Source organism: Sinocyclocheilus grahami, unplaced genomic scaffold (genome assembly GCF_001515645.1).
Source record: "Sinocyclocheilus grahami isolate Dianchi unplaced genomic scaffold, SAMN03320097.WGS_v1.1 scaffold446.1, whole genome shotgun sequence".
Classification (NCBI taxonomy): Eukaryota; Metazoa; Chordata; class Actinopteri; order Cypriniformes; family Cyprinidae; genus Sinocyclocheilus; species Sinocyclocheilus grahami.
In genome coordinates, this window is record NW_015505625.1 from 267524 (window position 1) to 288979 (window position 21456).

The 21456-nt window shown below is 38.5% G+C and overlaps 1 protein-coding gene across 1 annotated transcript in view; it reads right to left on the reverse strand.

The window, feature by feature from the left end:
• Nucleotides 1-21456, reverse strand: part of LOC107552314 (low-density lipoprotein receptor class A domain-containing protein 4-like) — a gene marked incomplete at its 3' end in the record, with an annotated part of 100072 nt that overhangs the window by 62828 nt on the left and 15788 nt on the right. Inside the window, exon 2 of the mRNA XM_016234174.1 lies at nt 1460-1905. Coding sequence (XP_016089660.1) covers nt 1460-1499 — 40 coding nt within the window. The remainder of the gene's footprint in view (nt 1-1459; nt 1906-21456) is intronic.

Here is a 21456-nt window from a genome sequence, read left to right on the forward strand (position 1 = left end):
CCAAACAAAGTAGTTTCGCTTTCACAACGAATCACACAGCGTCTTCACGACATGGCGGCAGCGGCAACAACAACAATACTACAGTGAGAATAAAAGTTACGGCTTCTTTCTTTGCGTGAACATTTGGGCGGCGTTATGCAAATCTTATGCAAATCGTGACGTAGACATGTGGGGGCGTGTTAGAACGAGCCGTTTTAGGTAGGTGTGGCTGACTCTTAACTTTTATAAAGAATATCTCTTTGGATTTGAGACTTTAGTCTTTGCAACTTTACAGATCTTCTTTATGCACCAAGAGCTTGTAACACTCCAAAGAGAAAGGAAAAATTGAAATCGCATCATATGACCCCTTTAAATGTTTTGAGTAACAAGGTAGTGATTAGACGATGATCTTCAAATTATTTATGGAAGGTGTGACTCAATTGACCCATCATAAGGACCTGGACCCCCTTAGTTACTGTTGCTATGTCCAACAAGCCATGATACTCTCAAAAATACATTGAGGAGCACAGAGGACACTAACAACGTGCCAACAGATAAGAGAGAGCAGGTTACTTTTGCTATAAACAAAGTCTCAGGTTTCAAATTTTGTCATTTTTAAGAAATTCTAACAATAAATACAGTTTTACAGCTCTTATATCTAATGTGTCGCGACAGATCGCTGTAGTGCCTCAGTTCAAGTGGCACATGAACCCATCATCTCTTCCTCTTTACTAGTTATAGCATGAAATAAACATGAATGAACATCAGAAGGTGTCTTGGTTCAACCGCGGAAACACATCAAAACACAATTTTTTAAGTCCAAGTCCACCAACATTTATCTACTCTCCTGTGGTTTGTTTGTCGGACAAAATGGCAAATATTTTGTGTTACGATTGGTCAGATTGCCAGTCAAACTCCTGGCTAAGGGTGAACTCGACTGACCAAATTTTTACAGATGAATGTCATAGTAGTACTGCTAATGTTTAGATAATAAGAAGAAGAAAAAGATGATGATGAAGAAGCAGCATTAGGTGACAATATATAATAATATTATATATTATAATTATTATCATCATATTTATTAATAAAATAATAATGATAATAATAATGATAATAAGTAGTATTAGTACAGTGAATCTATTTTCCCACCTAGTTATTAATAATAATAACATAATAATAATGTAGTAACAATGTAACAAGACAAAGAAAAATAGAGCTATTATTATTTTTGTGGATACAAAAAAGAAAAAAGTACAGTAAATGACTGGTCATATGATAATTCCAGAAACTATGAGGACCCGTCTGATATAGAATGAAAATGATAATTGATGTGGAGTCTTCATTTTCAATTGTACATCAATTTTAACATGTAGCTGAAAGTATAATTAATTAAATTATGTGTAAACCTTGAATGAGAAACTTAGGAGACTTAAGGAGAAATTTACTTAGGGCACCTATCAAGGGGTAAGGTGATTCTTACCTGTGTTATTATTTGTGGCTGGGTAGTCAGCTGCCTGCATACTGCCCTTGCAGTAATGCTTTTGACTGCAGCTTTAACCAGTCCGGTAGAAAGAGCGTTGCTGTGTGACCTCCATTTTGGATCCTCCGGTTCAGCTTGTGTGTGACAGTTACTCTATAAACCCTCTGGGCAAGGAAGTGCTGGATTGTTAAATGACTAGTTAAAAAAAACTCACTGTGGTAAAAATGCTTGCTAAACAAGGGATCCTATCCTCCAAGCCATGGATATGCAGCCATTGCCAACTGTGCAAAGTTTCACTCTAGAGCTTGGAAGTGTTCGAACTGTCTTTCTTTCCACTTTTCAGGCTTGGCATGTGAGTGACACAGATGCCCATAGGCACCGTCATAGCCAGTGTGCCAGGGGTGTCATCCTTCTTTAGGAGTGCTGGAGTTTCATCTTAGGAGAAACTGTGGAGAAAAGAGAAAAGGAGAAAACTGGTTAACACGATTATACTTGAACAAGTGATTCCCGTTCCCCTTGGCTGGTTCATTTCGGAAGAGAGCCATATGGAAGGCTGCACTGGAGAAACAACCTTCTTTATTTGTTCAGATGCAAAAACACAGCAGGGTGGCACTTTGAAGGCTGGAGATAAATATAACTGGGGGTGGCGTGCACACCTCTGAAAGTAAAATTATCTCCACTTCAAACACAACGGGGAGAAGAGAAGGCCGCTCAACAAGAAAAGGCAAACGAAACTTTGTTAGCAAAAAGTACAAATGTGTAGCAAAAAGACAAAGCAAATAATATGGATATGTGTAGGTCAGCTCTGCACAGGGCAGTCTGGATTTGCTGGCTCTAATCCATCAATGCACCATGTGACAGTCAAGCCGTTAGGAACTAGAGACTCTATAGACATCTATGGTAGAGGTCTGCATGGACGTTATATTGACCCTAAAGTCTAGGGATATTTTCAAAATTGGATGCCTTAAAAGGGAGGATCTAATGCTATTTCATGCTTTCTGAGTTATTTACAAAATTTTAAAAAGTTGAATTCCCATGCTAAACATGGCCAAAGTTTCAAAAAACAATTTGGACACATGACAGAGTATTTCTGTGCCAAATACACTCCTGGGTTCGTACAAGTTTCGGAAAGTGTGTTTGTTTGTTCCCATCATTTTGGTGATGAATGTTTTATAAACTAGGCCCAGTTTGATGCTGGATTTGCACATCGTTTGAAACTGAAAGATGGAGCGGTCCCAGCAATAAAAGGACCCGGTCATGATTCGGAACTGCAGGCGATAAGTGAAACGGCATTCAATTTCTGTGTTTTGTTGGCAATCGGCGCGCAAGTGCTCTTGATTCTTTAGCTCCGCCCACGGCACACCTCCAGGAGCTCGGCTGCTTTCGGAGAGAATCGTAAAGCTGTATCTTTCTTTTATAAATATGATCAAACTAAAGACTCTTTGGAGATATGACAGAAGCAATCCTACTCTATAGGTACTCAAGGTTAACATGAGATTGAGCTAAACTATGTGTTCTGTCCCCTTTAACGACTAGTTGGTTTAAGGTTCAATCCACCCCGACTGGACATGTTTCATAAGGTGCATTCTGACATTCAGAAACAGCTTAGATGAAGCACAATAGAATGGAAGTGGAAGTATTTAAAAGTTGGACTATTTTTAACCTGACATATTGTCTTAAACGTGCAAACCTTATGGATGCACAAAAGCAGCACGAGAAGCAAAGCAATGGACAAAGACATCTATCTGAATGCGGAGGGCTGTGGCAATAATAAAAGCAATGTGAAAAGGCTGAAACCAGGCCATAAAAAAGGCTCTGTGACCTGACTGACCAAATCAGTGCTGTCAAAGTTTAACACCGTCTTCCAATAGTCCAACCTTTACAAATGCACCTCAAGACCTCTGCATTCTGTTCCATTCTGCTACACTCAGTCCAAATGTTTTCAAACTGAAGAACTATGTGAACGCTCATTAAAAAAAGATGTCTGCTTGCTGTCTGGTGAACATGACCCTAAGGCTGCAAAATTATACAAAGCTCAGGGTTGAGAAAACCGACTGGTTTTAAAAAATATTTAGGTTTTTACATCTCTGAACAGGAGACCGACTACTAATTTGTTTACGCAGATTGGCACAGACAGTGTGTTTAACTGTCTAATTTGAACAACAGTGGAGTTGGAGATCGATAAGGATGTGGAAGAAGGAGTGTGAGTGAAGTTTTCTTTTTGTCCCTAGGACAGAGTTTGTTCATTGTTTGACTGACAGCTCCGATATCAGCCAGCATAAACAAGCCAAGACGCTCCCTCGCTCCTCTCCTTCTTCTTGAGGACAATTCCTCCTTGTGTCAGCATTCTATGTGACGGATATCTCTCTGGAGATCGGCCAGTGAGCCGCGGCGCGCTGTGATGAACTGAAAATGGAAGATAGGGCCTCAGAGCAACAACTGCAGTGGATATAGAGTAATGCAAAGGACTGATCTGCATAATTTCTGCTACTTACTGTTTCAAGTGACTCTGGTACTTTCTAAAACTTTTTTGAGAAGCTGACACCATCCGGAAATCCTTGTACAGAAAAACGAGGTATTTCACTTTGCAGCACACAAATCATTCATATCAGTACATCTGACCACCGATCTGTTCTACAGGCCACGTCTTGTTCCTCGAAACTAGAAAAGATCCACTATAAGGTATAGAGACAGATAGGAGGAAATGAGACGTGCTGAGAATAAGCAGCATACTGTATGACGAGCAATGAATGCATTACAGCTCTGAGTGCAAATGAGAAAAGTATGGGGCCAAGTATCGAACCCTGTGGTACCCCAAAGCTGAAGATTCAACAATTGTTGTAAAGTTGGTCCATCTTCCATGACATGACAGACTCCCATAGTACATATTTATTGTTCTTGTTTGGTATTGGCTAAACGTACTGTGCGAGTCTGGCATGTCATGGAAGATTTTCCAATTTTACAACCATTGCTGCCTGCACATGCACACCACAACCTATAAAACACAAGTTCTCCTAGACGCACACCTAAACCCCACTTCACTGCAATTTTATGTTATTACATAGACATACGAGCACTTCACTAGCAGCATACTGCTCACACCTCAGCTGGGAGCTGATGAAGAACATAAATTGAGAGTGAGGAGCCTAACTGTGTTTACAAGATTAAACTCTGTTCTTTCTTGTGTCTGAAGAGAGTGTAATCAGAGGAGTTCCCACCACTGCATTGCCTGTGTGCTGTTGCTATGGCCTTTCACTCTCATTAGGCAGGAATGAACTTGCCGGAATTTACAGAGACTTATTTGCCTACAAATGATCTTTCAGTTTCACTATGTCCCCCTATGACCCAAGCCGACTGAGAATCCCTAACCCTAATTCCTGACCCTAATCTTAATCTTAGATTTGTCTCTGGCAACACTTAGGATAACCTCCTCACTCACAGTCCCAACACTTTATGTAACCAGCTGTCTTAGTCATTAGGCAGGAATGAACTTGCCGGAATTTACAGAGACTTATTTGCCTACAAATGATTTTCAGTTTCACTATGTCCCCCTATGACCCAAGCCGACTGAGAATCCCTAACCCTAATTCCTGACCCTAATCTTAATCTTAGATTTGTCTCTGGCAACACTTAGGATAACCTCCTCACTCACAGTCCCAACACTTTATGTAACCAGCTGTCTTATGTAACCACACATACTCAACAGCCAGTGTGCGAATTATACAATGAATTTCAGAAAAGTCAACTTTTTAAAAGCTAGATTTCAGGACACAATTTATTGATGTATTACACGTCTCATGCAACCCAAATTGCCTTCTGCACCCACACCAAACATCAATCTTGAGGACTTTTTTTTTTTTTTTTTTTAAATAAAACACTTTTCATGTTACTTTTTATATAATCATAATCCAAAAAAATTAAAGACCAATAGTTTCCAACTACAAAGGGGGCATCATTTCGTCTCCCTGAGGGCACCAAGCAGCGATTTTTACTGAGGATGACCTTCCATCTAGCTTATTTGGCACCAGGTGAAAATTCACCCTTTAAATAAATTGTAACCTAACTTTTTTTGGTTATAGAAAAATGTGGACATTTGGAACACTCCTAAAACATTCTTTTTGTAATATAAAGAAAAAATGTTTAGTTTTGCTTTCATCACCTCACCTATAGGCTTTAAGTAGGTGGGTCAAACCACCCCAATTCACACCCAATTTAACAGCCTTTAAGTAACTGCCATCAGCATAAAAAAGAATAGAGACTGTTATAAGCACTCATGCTGTTCAGCCAATATTTGGCATAGTTCCTGTTTTTGGCGTAGGAGTGCCCACGTAATAACCCAGCAAGAATATTTGATGAATCTTTTACCTTACATAAGGTCCCAAAACCCATCATCGTCTCCCTATCTGCTCTCCCATGAAGGATTTCCTTCTCACTTCCCCTTCATTCTGTTGTTCTTTATTATAAGGAGCTGTGAATCAGCCGGATGTGCCAACCTCAGATTTGATCCTCTCAGGCATATTCTGCCACCTAAACAGTGCTCATACACAAACTGATACAAACACAAACCTGCAGATAACCAGCAGGACCTATTTATAAAGCATCCACCTACTCTCAGACTATAATTTTTAATATTTATCTTTTTTTACCACTTGGCCATCCTGAACTGGACAGACACTCATACACACCTGTTGTCCTCAGCGACCACTGATTCATTACAATCCTGCCATGCACCCAGTGTGACACAAGCCTTTTGCCTTCTCCATTAGATGAGTCACAGCTCAATTAAACCTCCCCTGCCAGACAGACACACACACAATTGAAGCAGACGCTCAGGAGGGTGGCACTGGCTATAGCAGGCCTGGCCTCAGGCAAATGTCTCTTCCAGACTTTTGACTATCACCATAAAGTCAGGTCCACTTTGCAGCTTTTTCTGGCCGAGAATTGCCCAAACACGCATGATGTAACAAAGCGGCAAGCAATAAATATAAATCCAGGGCTCGCTGGGGTGAGTGTTTCACTCACATTTGCAATTAAAAATAGATGCATGCGAACTGTAAAACATATTTAGCAGCACGTGTGTGAATAAAAAAGCTCCTGCAGGTCCTTAAAAAGGGGGAAAAAACAGTTTTATGAAATTTAAGGTCATAAAAACTCTTGAATATATCTTAAATGGTATAACAATCATTTTAAGAGGTCTTAAATTTGGGGATAGACAAACAGGAATTATGATACAGCCTAATGTGATAAACTTCAAAAGTCTATGACTTAATTAAGAAAACATGAGCGCTGCACTTTTCAAAGTAAAAAACGCAGCACTGTTGCACATTTTACAGGCTCACGGTTTCAGAGCGGTTCACAAATCAATGAAAACAGCGTATTTACGCCAATAGACTGCTGGTCATGAATTGTTACTTTATAATCTTTCAACCGAAATACATTGTAGATGGTTGTAAGAGTGCATATTGTATCTCCCTCCTCTATTTGAATGAGCAGTCAGCAACAGTAAAGAATAAACATATCAAAATAAGAGTCCCGGTGTACTTCAGATTTGTCCCGCATTATGCATAATGTTTTGTTGTCATTGTTTCTTGGTTATTATTTGTATTTTGGTTACACAAAAAAACGGTATCTGGCATTTATATCAAAATAAGCTCTTGTAGTTTTTGTCTAAGATGCTATGTCACAGGGAGGGAAAGACTAATAACATTATTTAATACATATATTAAATATATCGATTTTACTAACATCGGCACAATAATCTGTTTCAGTGAAATCTCACTGCTCCAAAAACGCTCATTGTAGCAGCACAGTATCTTGTAAACGCATTTGTTTCCAAGTAAAAGCCTGTGCCCTCTGACCCCAGGAACTGGGGAAGCAAAGCCAGCCAATCAGAACGCAGCTTGAGATTTTACCAAGTGCTTGCCATTTTTATGGCTGATACTCATCAGAGGATGTTTCATGTGTGAAACATAAAGCATGAAAAAGACTGACAGTCCCAGAACTGTTGTGTCTGTGCGTGTACTGTCTGTATTTACGTCTTAGATTTCGAATATGTGTATCTTCGTATTGTGCCGGGGTCTCATTATTGTCTGGATGTGTGTGTGCACAGGGGTTCAGGGCTGAGAATGTCTCTGTGGTGCTTGCCTCGTCTGCCAGTCTCAAGATTGATTTATCAAGACACATAGAACGAGGCAACACCCCCCTTACGCCATCTTTCTGTCTCTCTCAAAAAGTCCCAAAAACACCCCCACCCCCGCCACAATCAAATTTTCCCCTCAGACAAGTGCTTTGCAGGCAGCGCTAGACACCGTCTCACACACTCTCATACAGGGTGGGGGCCACTGGGGGGGACTGGCACAGAGGGGAATCATAACACTTGATTGCTAGCGGAGCATGTTGGAGGTAAACAGCAACATTTTCTCTTTTATTTCATTTACGACACAATAAAATATGGAAATAAAAAGCGTGGGAGGATGTGTCTCCCCCTCCCTGTGCAAAAACGTCCGTCTCTCGCCTGCATCATTATCCGTCTGCGTCGTTTTCAATCGGCTGGCGAGACGGAGAGCTCACAGGGGAAAGAAAAGCCAGCAGAACATTTTTAATCTCTGCTGTGTTCCTGAGGAGGAAAAAAAAGGACAAAAAAAAATAGGAATGAAAATGCAGAGACTGAGTGTTGCAGTGTGGGTTGAGTTATGACAGGGGCTTTTTCCTTCACAAAAAAGTACTGTGCCGATATCATAGTTCAGAAAAGTAACAGCATGGTTATCTTGATACATACCATAGTACCCATAATTATTGAACTGGACAAATTGATAGTTTCATTATCAGCGTCGGTTTGGCTGATTAGCAGGAGTGCTCTTTGAATCTTTTCCAAAATCTATTGACAGCCTTTTTAACAACAAAAAAATATTTTTGGTAAATTATTTGGTAAATATTGCTTAAAATAAGTGTTGATTTCATTTTACGTGTATTGTATCTATATTAGTAGGGTCCAAAATAAACACTCTCCAAGTGCCAAATGCAAATAAAAAATTGGCTTAGGTGAATAAATAAGTTGGCTGGTAACTTTATTGGGAACGGAAACAATTTATGATTTAAGTAGAACTGAAGAAAAATATTCTGACCCTCGTTGATGTAAGAGATAAGAGCGTTTCAGGGTTTACAAACAGTCTATCAAATAAAACATATGGAGACACTGACTTTGAAAAAAACTTCCATCAATAAGTTTATCTAGGATATTTAAAGGGCTAGTTCACCCAAAAATGAAAATTCTGTCATTGATTACTCACCCTCGTGTCGTTCCAAACCCATAAGACCTTTGTTCATCTTCGCAAAACAAATTAAGATATTTTTGATGAAATCTGAGAGCTTTCTGACCCTGCATAGACAGCAAGGGAACTGACACATTCAAGGCCCAGAAAGGTAGTAAGGGCATTATTAAAATAGTCCATGTGACATCGGTAGTTCAACCGCAATTTTATGAAGCTACGAGAATATTTTTGTGTGCAAAAATAATTATTTTATTCAGCAATTTCTTCTCTTCCGTGTCAGTCTTTGCCACACGTTCACAAGAGTACCATGATGCATGCGTGTGGTGCTGCTGAGGCAGGAGCCGGCATTGTGACACAGAGCGTTCATCGTCTGTATATTCTGGTTCAAATAAGTAAGGCTATAGGCAAAAAATTGCAAGTCATCCTCTCTGTCAAACGAAGTCATGTTTATGAAGACTGTTTTATGTACAGTGTGCATCTTCTTCTGCTTGTAAACAAGGTGCAGTGTATGCGTCGGGGTACTCTCGTGAATGAGTGTCGAAGACTGACCTGAAGAGAAGAAATGGAATAAAGTCATTATTTTTGTACACAAAAAGTATTCTCATAGCTTTGTAACATTACAGTTGAACCACTGATGTCACATGGACTATTTTAATGATGTCCTTACTACCTTTCTGGGCCTTGAACGTGTCAGTTGTGTTGCTGTCTATGCAGGGACAGAAAGCTCTCGGTTTTCATCAAAAATATCTTACTTTGTGTTCTGAAGATGAACGAAGGTCTTACAGGTTTGGAACAACATGAGGGTGAGTAATTAATGACAGAATTTTCATTTTTGGGTGAACTATCCCTTTAAGTTAAGTTTTTCTCTAGAACTCCATGTAGTGACGTGTGACACTACATTACTCATATTAAAGCACAAAAATATAATGAACAAAAGTCTTGACGTTTTTGTGACAGGTGAGAGACTTTTTTGTAGCGCAGGTCAACACGAACATGAAATGGGAAAAAATGTAAATGATCTTCCACACTGACTGAATCAATAATTTCTTTTGAACCTTGCCTTATACACAGAGACATTGTCATGTTAGAATAGAAAAGGGTCCTGTCCAAACTGTTCAAATTAGTTAAAGTTATAAAATTAGAAGCATGCAATTAAGAACACTAATTGTACTTCAAAAACGCCATGGCATTACAATTGAAAACATGGTTTCACCATCATACTTTTTTGGTAATTTTTTATTAGTGTTATCAAAGTTTGAGAGGTCTGTGAAGGGACTCACAGTCGAAATCTCTCCCATGCCGCAATAAAGAAAATAGGCACAATGTTCCAGAGTGTTGAAATATCAATTATTATAACTCCAGAGGACTTTAAGCTCAAGACGATGAGAGTCAGATCAGTATATCAGGAGCTGAATCAGATACTTTATCTGATACATGCTAATGCAGCCGTTTCAGCTTGATGCCTCATTGAAGATTATATCAGAATGTGCTTGTGTCTAAAGGACAGCTTTTAAAAAAATTAAACAGTGGCTGATATGCGTCTGGTACAGCCAGACAACACGATCTTATATATCTGCAGTAGAAACTCATTCACAGCTCATTGGCTGGTGTTATTGGCTGGAGCAGTGCAGGCCTGGGCTTCATTTCGTCCTTTCTAATTGACCTTCTAATTCTTGCTGACGGAGTTATTTATCAGTTTCTTTCTTAAAGGAATAGTCTACCCAAATATAAAAATTCTCAGTACAAACCCTCTATGACTTCTTTTCACTTGCGGAACACATTGGACTTTTATGGTTTTTAGAGCAAAATATAGTGGTATTAGTAAAAACATCCTATTTTGTGCAAAAAGACAACAGTAACTCAGGTTTGGTTTTGAGTAAATGATGAAAGAATATTCATGTTTGGGTGAGCTACCCCTTAAAATCAATCTCAGAGATAAATACACAAACAACAGCATGATTGTGAGCGTGTTTGTCTGGTGCATGAAGACATGAGGTGTCTGTGACCTTCCTATGACCCCTCAGGTGTCAGCTGAGCATCCGTCTTTGGGGGCCACGAGAAGACAAGAGAGAGCTGGAGAGAGTGCATGGAAAGGGCACAAGCACATTAACGTCTCAGAGTGCCAGACTATAATGAATAAAGGGGGTGATATTAAAAAAAGAGAGAAAAATAGGTGTGAGGATGCCAAGCACATCCGCGATAAACCCTGATAAAGTCAAATGATGTTGGGAACAGAATACTAGTGCAGTGCTTACTTTAAAAACAGTATGTCAAAAACTACGGTTGTCAAATGTTGTCAATAGAATTTTTGTATAAAAATATCTTAACTTATGGCAGTTTGTTAAATACTTACATTAAAAAGAAACAAACATGATATTACTTTTGGTTAATTCGTCACTGGAAACGGAAGGTTGAGCTCATTGTCTAGTGCCCCACGCAGTGCGCTCTGGATGTAAACTGCACAGTGTTTTGCCACATGTTTAGAAGGTCATTTGGTTTTCTGGGCATACTGTGCATGAAATACATGCACAAGTTAAACTGTGTTCAGTACTGAACTGCTTACTGCATTTAATGCACAATGCACAGTGCTTATTATTTAAAACTAGCATGTGAACTAGTATGAAGTAGAGCCCGACCGATATATCTTTTAGCCGATATTATCGGCCGATATGAGCCTGTCGCGATATATCAGTATCGGCAAATATGCCGCCGATATGAAATATTTTTTTACAGAACATATAATGCTTGAAATGGTGTAGTTACTTAGTTTGTCTAGCAGAGCGCGCTCCATTGTTTGCTACTGGCGACCTGGATGAAACGCTTTAAAGCTTAAAGCCTCGTACACACAGGGACGATTATTGCACGCGCTTATCGCCGACGTTTTTCGATGCGTCTTTTGTGTTCATACCCAAGCGATTTTCGCAGGCGATGAGCCGAGTGAACGTGAAAATGCACTCCCTGACATTAGATGGCGCTTAATGAAAAACAGAAATACCCCAGTACACATCGAATCCTATTTGATCTGCAAATCTTTGATCTGATCTTGTTAAATACTTAATTAAAAAGAAACAAACATGATATTACTTTTGGTTAATTCGTCACTGGAAACGGAAGGTTGAGCTCATTGTCTAGTGCCCCACGCAGTGCGATCTGGATGTAAACGGCACAGTGTTTTGCCACATGTTTAGAAGGTCATTTGGTTTTCTGGGCATACTGTGCATGAAATACATGCAAAAGTTAAACTGTGTTCAGTACTGAACTGCTTACTGCATTTAATGCACAATGCACAGTGCTTATTATTTAAAACTAGCATGGGAACTAGTATGAAGTAGAGCCCGACCGATATATCTTTTAGCCGATATTTTCGCCGATATGAGCCTGTCGCCGATATATCAGTATCGGCGAATATGCCGCCGATATGAAATTTTTTTTTACAGAACATATAATGCTTGAAATGGTGTAGTTACTTAGTTTGTCTAGCAGAGCGCGCTCCATTGTTTGCTACTGGCGACCTGGATGAAACGCTTTAAAGCTTAAAGCCTCGTACACACAGGGACGATTATTGCACGCGCTTATCGCCGACGTTTTTCGATGCGTCTTTTGTGTTCATACCCAAGCGATTTTTGCAGGCGATGAGCCGAGTGAACGTGAAAATTCACTCCCTGACATTAGATGGTGCTTAATGAAAAACAGAAATACCCCAGTACACATCGAATCCTATTTGATCTGCAAATCTTTGATCTGATCTTGTTAAATACTTACATTAAAAAGAAACAAACATGATATTACTTTTGGTTAATTCGTCACTGGAAACGGAAGGTTGAGCTCATTGTCTAGTGCCCCACGCAGTGCGCTCCGGATGTAAACTGCACAGTGTTTTGCCACATGTTTAGAAGGTCATTTGGTTTTCTGGGCATACTGTGCATGAAATACATGCAAAAGTTAAACTGTGTTCTCAGTACTGAACTGCTTACTGCATTTAATGCACAGTGCACACTGCTTATTATTTAAAACTAGCATGTGAACTAGTATGAAGTATGTAGATGTTTCAAACATACTATTTGCTGTAGCATGGTCTCATTATATTTAATATTTAATTCAAGGAGGGACGTACAGTTCAAATCTTAAAAGTAAATGTTACATTTATTAGAAATTTTGTGTAAAAAAAAAAAAAAAAAGTACATTGTTTGACAGCCTAATATTACTTCTGATTCATTCGCCAGGCTGGTATATAAGGTTATGTTGTGCATTGTGGGATACATTATTCCACACAGTGTGCTTTGGTTGAATACTGAACATTCTGACAAATCTAACCATATTTTAGGTAATTCAGGTCATTTGTGCATACTGCAAAAAAATTTAAAAAATTGCATACTGCGCACAATATACATAACTGCTAATGTATAGTATGAAAGTGCTTAAATATATAATTCACAAAATAAACACTTACTTTACAAAAATAAATACTTATTTTTATTTTACAAGAAATTTTGTGGGGAAAAAATTACCACTGTTTTTTTGGGTGGAACTGGGCTAGTATTACTTCTGATTCATTCATCAAACTACAATCAAAGGCCATATTGTGCATTGTGTAATACAGTAATCCATGCAGCGGAATCCATCAATCTGTTTGTTTGGAATCTTGAGAAACGGAGCATGTAATCCAGGTATTCTGTGGATACTGCAAACTGAAAAAAATTGCATAATGCACACTATATACATTCTGAAAATGTTTAATATGAAAGTTCTCAAGGTCATATTAAAATATATATACTTTACAAAATAAATGCTTCACAAAAATTAATTTATTTGACATTTTACAAGAAATTCCAGTGGTTGGCAGACCAGTCAAATATTAACTTGAAGAAATGTGGCCCATATTACTTCCGATTCATTCATCAAACTGGAATAGAAGTATTGTGTTTAAGTTAAATATTGAATTTTGACTAAGGGAGCATGTAATCTAGGTATTCTATGCTTACTGCAAACTGAAAATCTGCATACTACATGCAATATGCATACTGAAAATGTATAGGTGAAATATTGAAGGTCATATTGAGCACATTATGAGATATAATACTCCACGTAGTGGGCTACAGTTGAATATGGAAACCTTCTGAGAGACCTAGCATGCAAACTAGGCATTCTTTGCATACTAACAAATTGGAAAGGAAGCAAGCCGTTTCAAACATACAGGTTCTTTATGAGCACGGCCACATTCATGCTAGCCATTCGCAGCTGGAGTATGTACCTGTAGTTTCTGCATTACTAGTGGTGCCTAGCAGAACTACAAAAATAAAGCATGTTTTCAGTAGTGCTGTCAAACGATTAATCACGATTAATTGCATCCAAAATAAAAGTTTTTGTTTACATATAATATATGTGTGTGTACTGTGTATATATATTATGTATATATAAAGACACACACATACAGTATATATTTTGAAAATATTTATATGTATTTACATGTATATCTCAAACATCACAAAAACAGCTTTTACGGGTCTATAGTGAAGGCATGTCTCAAGAGGTAAAAGTAGTCTACTTTCAATAAAAAGTCCAAAATATAAAGAATGCTTTTAACTTGAAGTTTAGCTTATTTGTCGAGAAGAAACTCCAAAAGTTTGTTGTACTGATTGAAACCCAAACTTTCCGTCAAATTCCTCAATCTTTTAAAAACACTGCCAGTGTTTACCCTTGTTTTACCTCATTGTCTGTCTCTGTGCATTTTGTAAGTCTAACTTTGTTTACACTTCAGTATGTGTGTGTATATATATATACATATACGTGTGTGTGTGTGTGTGTGTGTGTGTCTATCTATCTATCTCTGTGTGTGTATACTCTGTTTTACTATCAAGGCTGCATTTATTTATTAGAATTTATTTTTAAAACTCTTTTGTAACAACACATTTTTTTAAAAACAAATACAGTAATACTTTTATTCAGCAAGGACATAATAAATTGAAAAAAATGACAGTAAAGATTTATATTGTTGCAAAGGATTTCCATTTTGAATAAATCCTGTTCTTTCTAACTTTTTATTAATATATTTGAATTAATTCTGAAGGATCATGTGACACAATGAAGGATCAAGACTGGAATAATGATACTGAAAATTCAGCTTTGTATCATAGGTATTAACTACATTTTAATAAATATAGTAAACAGTTTTAAATTGTAATAATATTTCATAATATGGCAGTTTTTACTGAATTTTTGATCAAATGAATGTAGCCTTGGTGAGCATAAGACACTTCTTAAAAAAACATTAAATATATTGCGGATCCCAAAATTCTGAAAGGTGGTCTAAATATATATATTTAGTGTGTGTGTGTGTGTGTTTGTGTGTGTGTGTGTGGACTTTCAAATAGTATAACAGAAAATGTTTATGAAAAACACTGCCTACCCTAGTTTTATTCTAATGTAAAGTGCAGTGAAGACCACAGCATTCTATGTGCTGTGCAAAAACAGCCTGGCAGGTCCCTATGATTGTGTGTGTGTGTGTGTGTGTGTGTGTGTGTGTGTGAGACAGTGTTGCCTATGGGATGTCCCCACTTTTCACAAAAACAAACCTGTGTGTGTGTGTGCGTTTATGGAGGTGTGGACAGCAAGAAGGCCCTGACATTAATGTCGGGATGGGTGGGGGGGGTGTCTATGCACTCTGTCAGTAATGTTCTCTCTCAGCAACGCTGGAAGTGTCAGCTTCCACCCAATCAATGGCTCTTACGGTAGCACTAACAGCGTCTAGACGACAGGGTCATTGACTGCTCTTCACAAGTGTGTGTGTATGTCTCTGTACAGAGGTCGCACGCAGGGCACGTGCTCTCCAGCGGGACAGACGAGGCATTACATTGACGTGTGGGGGGAGATTGCTATCTCGTCCTCACATACCTCGACACACACACAATCAGTTGGCAGACTAAACATTTGACTTCAAAGGCCATGTGGTGAATTAAAGCATGTCTGTTCTGTCTGCACGTCTGATGTATGAGGACACTAGAGAAACGAAACTAAATTCTGAACGCGTGTCCTAAAAGGTCCAAGTTTAGACACAAAGATGGGTGGGCCTGACATTGCAAACTCACATCTGACATTACTTTACAAAAGTTCACAAACACATACTCGAACGCTTGGTTAGAGCACTATAAGAGCAATTTCAATTCCTCAAATCCCTGTTGTACATAGACCTACTTAACGTGCGCTCTTGTTTGCTCTTGATGTCGGTGTCATTGAATTACTTTTTCAGGTAGCTATAAACAACAACTTTAAACATTCTAGTTACAGAACGATTATAGCCTACAGCTTGACAGTCTACTAAGCATAAAATTGCATAGTACACAAAAATATTGGGTAAATATAAGTAAAATAAGAGCTGCTAGTATATTTATTGTGGGGGGGGAAATGTATATTTAAACTCTGCCAAGAATTTTATTGCATTGAGTTCATTGCAAACATTTCTGGTACTGAAATGCTGCTTAGAATTTGGTCAAAATTATGTGTTTTAGGCAGCATAACGTGAAAAAAAAAAACATTAAAAATTCTAACAATAGAGTCCAACAGACCCCTTCACTTCTTCAGCGGCCTCGATTCCTTAAGTATTTTTCCCATTCACTTTTCCATACAAATTTTAAAATTGGGAAGTTGGGGAGGTACAAGACTGCGTAACAGCTTTGGTGAGGGAAAGAACTACAATCCCATGAAGCATGGCAAGTGATAATCAAATTAAAAATGATGGAGGAATATGAAACTATTGTTTTAAAGATATTGTTTATATAGAGGAAATATACTTTTTGTTTATATTTATTGCAAAATATACATGTTTTGCAGTGCTTCATGGGAGTTATTTTTGGCATGATTTGGTTGTCGCGATTTTCTGATTGGTGGAATTTTTGGAAGAATCATGGGTAATGTAGTTTTTTACACGAATAGGGCAAAGGCTCTCCAACTGTTTGTTTATTTTTCTTCAATGGAGGCCACATAAAAATGGTGCAAAAAGGTGCTATTAAGAGCAGTGCAAAATGTTTTCAATATCAACTCTTCATCAGTGCCATTTGGACAGCCTTAGCCCTACTCGTTGTGTGCGGATCCTTCTTCTACTCTGTGACTTTTCCGGTTGGATTTACGCACCCAGTAAACTTTGACGTTGGACTGTGCATTTATACATTTGGCGCTGCACCTTTTCATTCATCATAATGTAGGTTTTCACCAGGATTTTTGCTGTTAAACACGATTATTTAAAAAAAATAGTTTGAAATAATGTGGGCTGATGGCTTTAACAAAAGCTTTTACCATCAATAAACAACCGTGTAGCTCACAGTACGTCTGTATTTAATGGTTTAGAAGCTATCGTTTCCCTATGGAGAAATGAATGGGATTTTTACATCCGGATCCTGATGTTTGCACTCTATAGGATAGTCTTAGAAAATGGCTGAATCGCTGTTCAGTGTTCTCGCTAATTTTCTTTTTCATCTACCGCTTATATACATTCAGTTTTCCAGTTCTGTGGACATTCACACAAGGACCAGTCACTAGTCGAATGGCTGTAATTACACAGACAATTGAGAGGCCACACAGCATTTGACCACTGGATTTACATAAATAAGTTAATTTTTGAGAAGTGTTTTCTCAGCATTTCAACATTGCATCAACTACTGATGAATGCACGGATTTTATTTGAATTATCACTCAGTGTGTTATTTAACCATGTATTACTCTGACGTCGGTTAATGGTCACATGACATGCAGATAAACAATTGAAACCTATTCTATTCTATTTTGGCTGTCATTATTTTAAAATGATTTATTTTAATTTTAAATTTTTGTGCTTTTCATTAAACTCACAAACTGTCTGCAGTTCCTTCACAAACTCCAGTTTGGGAAACTTTGATTAATGCACTTCATGTTGTTAATAACAACAAATGGAATAGGTCTTCTTTCTCTTTGTATTTTTAAATCGATATGATACAAGATTATCCTATTTAAATCAATGAGATAAACAAGTTAGAGCAAAAGTAATCTAAAAGTAATCAGAAAGTAGTCTGATTATTTTACCTAAAAGGTGCAATTTAATGGATTACGTTACCAACAACACAATCTGCAAGTAATCTACCCAGCACTGATCATAATCCATCCATCCATCCATCCATCCATCCATCCATCATCCCTCAATAGATCTCTCTCAAGGAGAAAAAAAAGGACAGCATGTACTGTCCTGCATCCAGTCAGGTTAACTTAACTTCATACAATTTCTTTTAGAAGTACACAATGCAAAACAGATTGCTTTATTTATTTTTGCCATAAAAGCCTCGTCGGCTTAAACATGGTGAGTTCTGACATTTAAAACTCTGACACTCTTTTAGCTGAAGTGTTTTCAGGATTGGCCTGTTCTGTCTCTCGGTTCCTGAATGCATCTGATTGTATTCGCAATGTTCCGGAGCGCGAAGCCTCTTTCTAAAGGCGCCCTGTGTTAACAGATGACGAGAGACACAAGCCACAGCTGTACGTGCAGTACAATCTAAAGAATGAAGGCTTGTACGGTGCTGTTCTGTTCCGTTCCGTTCGCACACACACACACACACATCTCAATTGAAACCATGCCAACTGCAGGCAGAGTCTGCCACAGCACCAGCGAACATTTATAGCACACTTTTCACACAGAAAAGGTGAGGTGTGTGTGTGTGTGCAAGAGAGAGACACAGGGAGCATAAATAAGTGTTAGCATTTACGCATTGCTATTTAAAGATTTTGCAACAATTTTCACCCAAACGCCTCTGAAAGTCGTCGTCTAGCACATGGTTTAGAGGTCACCCCTCTCACTCAAATCAGGCAAAGGAAGAAAGTGTCTAATTTGCCGCCCCCGGGGCTGCCTAGCAGCCTTATGCGGTTCATACTAACTAACGCCACCACATTGGCTCAACATATACGACTCTGTCCTCTGGGAAGGTGCACCAGAGGGGTACGGCCTGGGTCATAGGCTTTGCCCCGGGAGGGGATTAAGGAAACACTATGGAGGCCTAAAGCATCTCCATCTGGACTTTCTATCAGAAATCATGTCCCACAGGCGCTAACTTGGGGCATGTCCATGCAATATGTTCCGCAAGAGCTAGCCAGAGCTTGGCAGCAACGGCAGAAGACAGAGACAACGCTACGAAAAGACAAAGGCTTAATTTGTGGTATGAGACACAAAGATAGTCTGTACTACAGAGACGGCTAGCTAGAAAGACTGAAAGCATGTAGCTACGCTGTGCTTCAAAAGACAATTTTATGGGTAAATCATAAACAAACAGATTTTAGCATAAAAACACCATGAAATCAAATTTGACCCAATTTAATGTAGGGCCTTATTTTTTTATTGATTTATATATTTTTCTTTTATTTATTTTTTCCCCCCCACGTGATTATGATTTTATGGTGGCGTTGTGCACTTAGCTCATAAATACGATCTGTTCGACATGACTTGAATGCACCAATAGATGCATTATATGATTTATCACAAAGGAAAAGAATTGGATCAAAGACGATTTTGCCCTAAGTTTACTTATAGACAGCAAAATTGTAGAGTGTGAATTAGTGCTGGTGTCATTACAAACGTAAAAATATAACTGGTTGGTTGATCACAGGGTAGAAAGATAGTATTTCTTAGGGCTGGGCGATTTTTTCAGATTTGATTCATTAATTTGAATGCAATGTTTTGCCATGATTTTATTTTATTTTTAAATCGAGGAATCACTGTTTTGAATACAAAGATTTGCAAACATTACAATTAGACATGTTGACAATATGCCAATTATAACAATTATATAAGAAAAATGATCTGAGCACATGACAGTGCATGTGATTAACCTCTCATGTTTGATGTTTCACAAAGAATGCATTTTTGCATTGATTCGATATTCGATATAATTTCTGAAAAAACAGGATATGTTTAAAACAAATTTGTACAACATTTGCCCCCCGTATTTTATGCATCTTTTATGTAAAGATATTTAACAAGTTTTACAAAATGTACAATTTAAGTTTGTTTCATATTTGCTCCATGTTAAGCACTTCATGTGTTGCACTTGAACATCCCTTAAGCAGATGGTTTTAATGGAGAATGTTACTTTAATCATATTGTAGCTACATTTTTTAAATTATAGCTCACCCAAAAATAAAATTTCTGTCATCATTTACTCACCCTCAAAAGATTTTTTGAAGACTGTTGGTAACTAAACAGATGATTTCAAAAGTATTTTTCCATACCATAGAATTACCGTTGCTTACCAACATTCTTCAAAATATCTTCTTTTGTGTTAAACAGTAGAAAGAAACTCGGTTTCACTTAATTTCGATGGTCCCTTTAATACATTCTGTTGACTATAAGTAACATTGCACCTACATATCTACTAACTCTCATTAGAGTGCTAGTGGATTATTAGTAGACTGGTAGGGTTAGGGTTAGGGTTAAGTTGACATGTACTTGTCAGTAGAATGTCTTTTGGGACACCATCACAGTAAAGAGCTAACAGATATTAATCAGACAGTCTACTAATACTCTAATGAGAGTTTGTTGACATAGGCCTATAGGTGCAAAGTTACTTACTGTCAACAGAATGCTCAAAAGGGACCATCAAAATAAACTCATACAGGTTTGGAACAACTTGAGGTTGAATAAATGATGACAGGATTTTTGTGAGCTATCCCTTTAAGTTAACTAGCTAAATGTTTTTTTTTTTTTTTTTTTTTAAATCAAAACTGTTATCTTAAATCAGTCAAACGTTCTGGGAAAAAAAAGAGATAGAGATTTTATTTTTTGCCATATGGCCCAGCCCTAGTCTGTCTTAATAGTGTGTCATGCACTCTACTGCGAGACCTTTCCCCTTCAGGCCAACCGAGTTTGGCCAAACACAAGCCATGGCGAGAGTGCTGCCCCGAGAGCAGTTTGACCACGCGGTCGGAGACAGACGTCATGCATTCCCCGTCTGTGTCAGGAAGCTTTCCTGCTATGCTGTAGGAATGCAGGCTTCTCTCGGCTCTCTCTCCTCAGGCCAGGAAGAGAAGAGGGGGAGGGAGACAGCAAAAGAGAGAGAGAGAGACGTGGGCAGGCTACAGGCGAAGAGCAGTCTGCCTCGCCACTTATGGGCATGTTAGGTGGCAGTGGCACAAATGACCATACATGAGTTTGAAGCTGGTGGAAGGAGCCGATCACGATGACTCGATGTGGTTTTGTGGCATCTGTTGCCAGGTTTCGCCATCAAGCAATCAAAGCCAAGGTACAAGCCTCATCTCATTCCTGATCTGTAATCAGGATCCGTGACCCCAATCTTTGCCAAAGCAGCACCAACATTCACGACTGAGCACGGGTCAGCTGATGAACGCTGTGCCGCCACAGCTGGCTGAGTGATGTCTGCATGGATCAGCAAAGTCATCTAGACTCATCACACCGCAGCTATCAAATAACAGGCCTAGTCTGGCTCACTCGCTCACCAGACGTGTTTGTACTCTGTGTTTGTGCGAGTGAACGAAATGGTTTCTGTAACTAACGTACTTGCAGTTTTATAGCTGCGACAATGTGACACAGAACAGAAGTGCTCTGTCCTCTCACAATATGTCCAAAATAGTTTACAAAAGGTAAGTAGGGATGTGCAAAACTATCTGATTTTAAGTCAGATTTTAACTTGACAAATCATTTTTAAAAGATGCCATACAATGGCCATTGCATAGACTTTTAACTCTTTCCCCACCAGC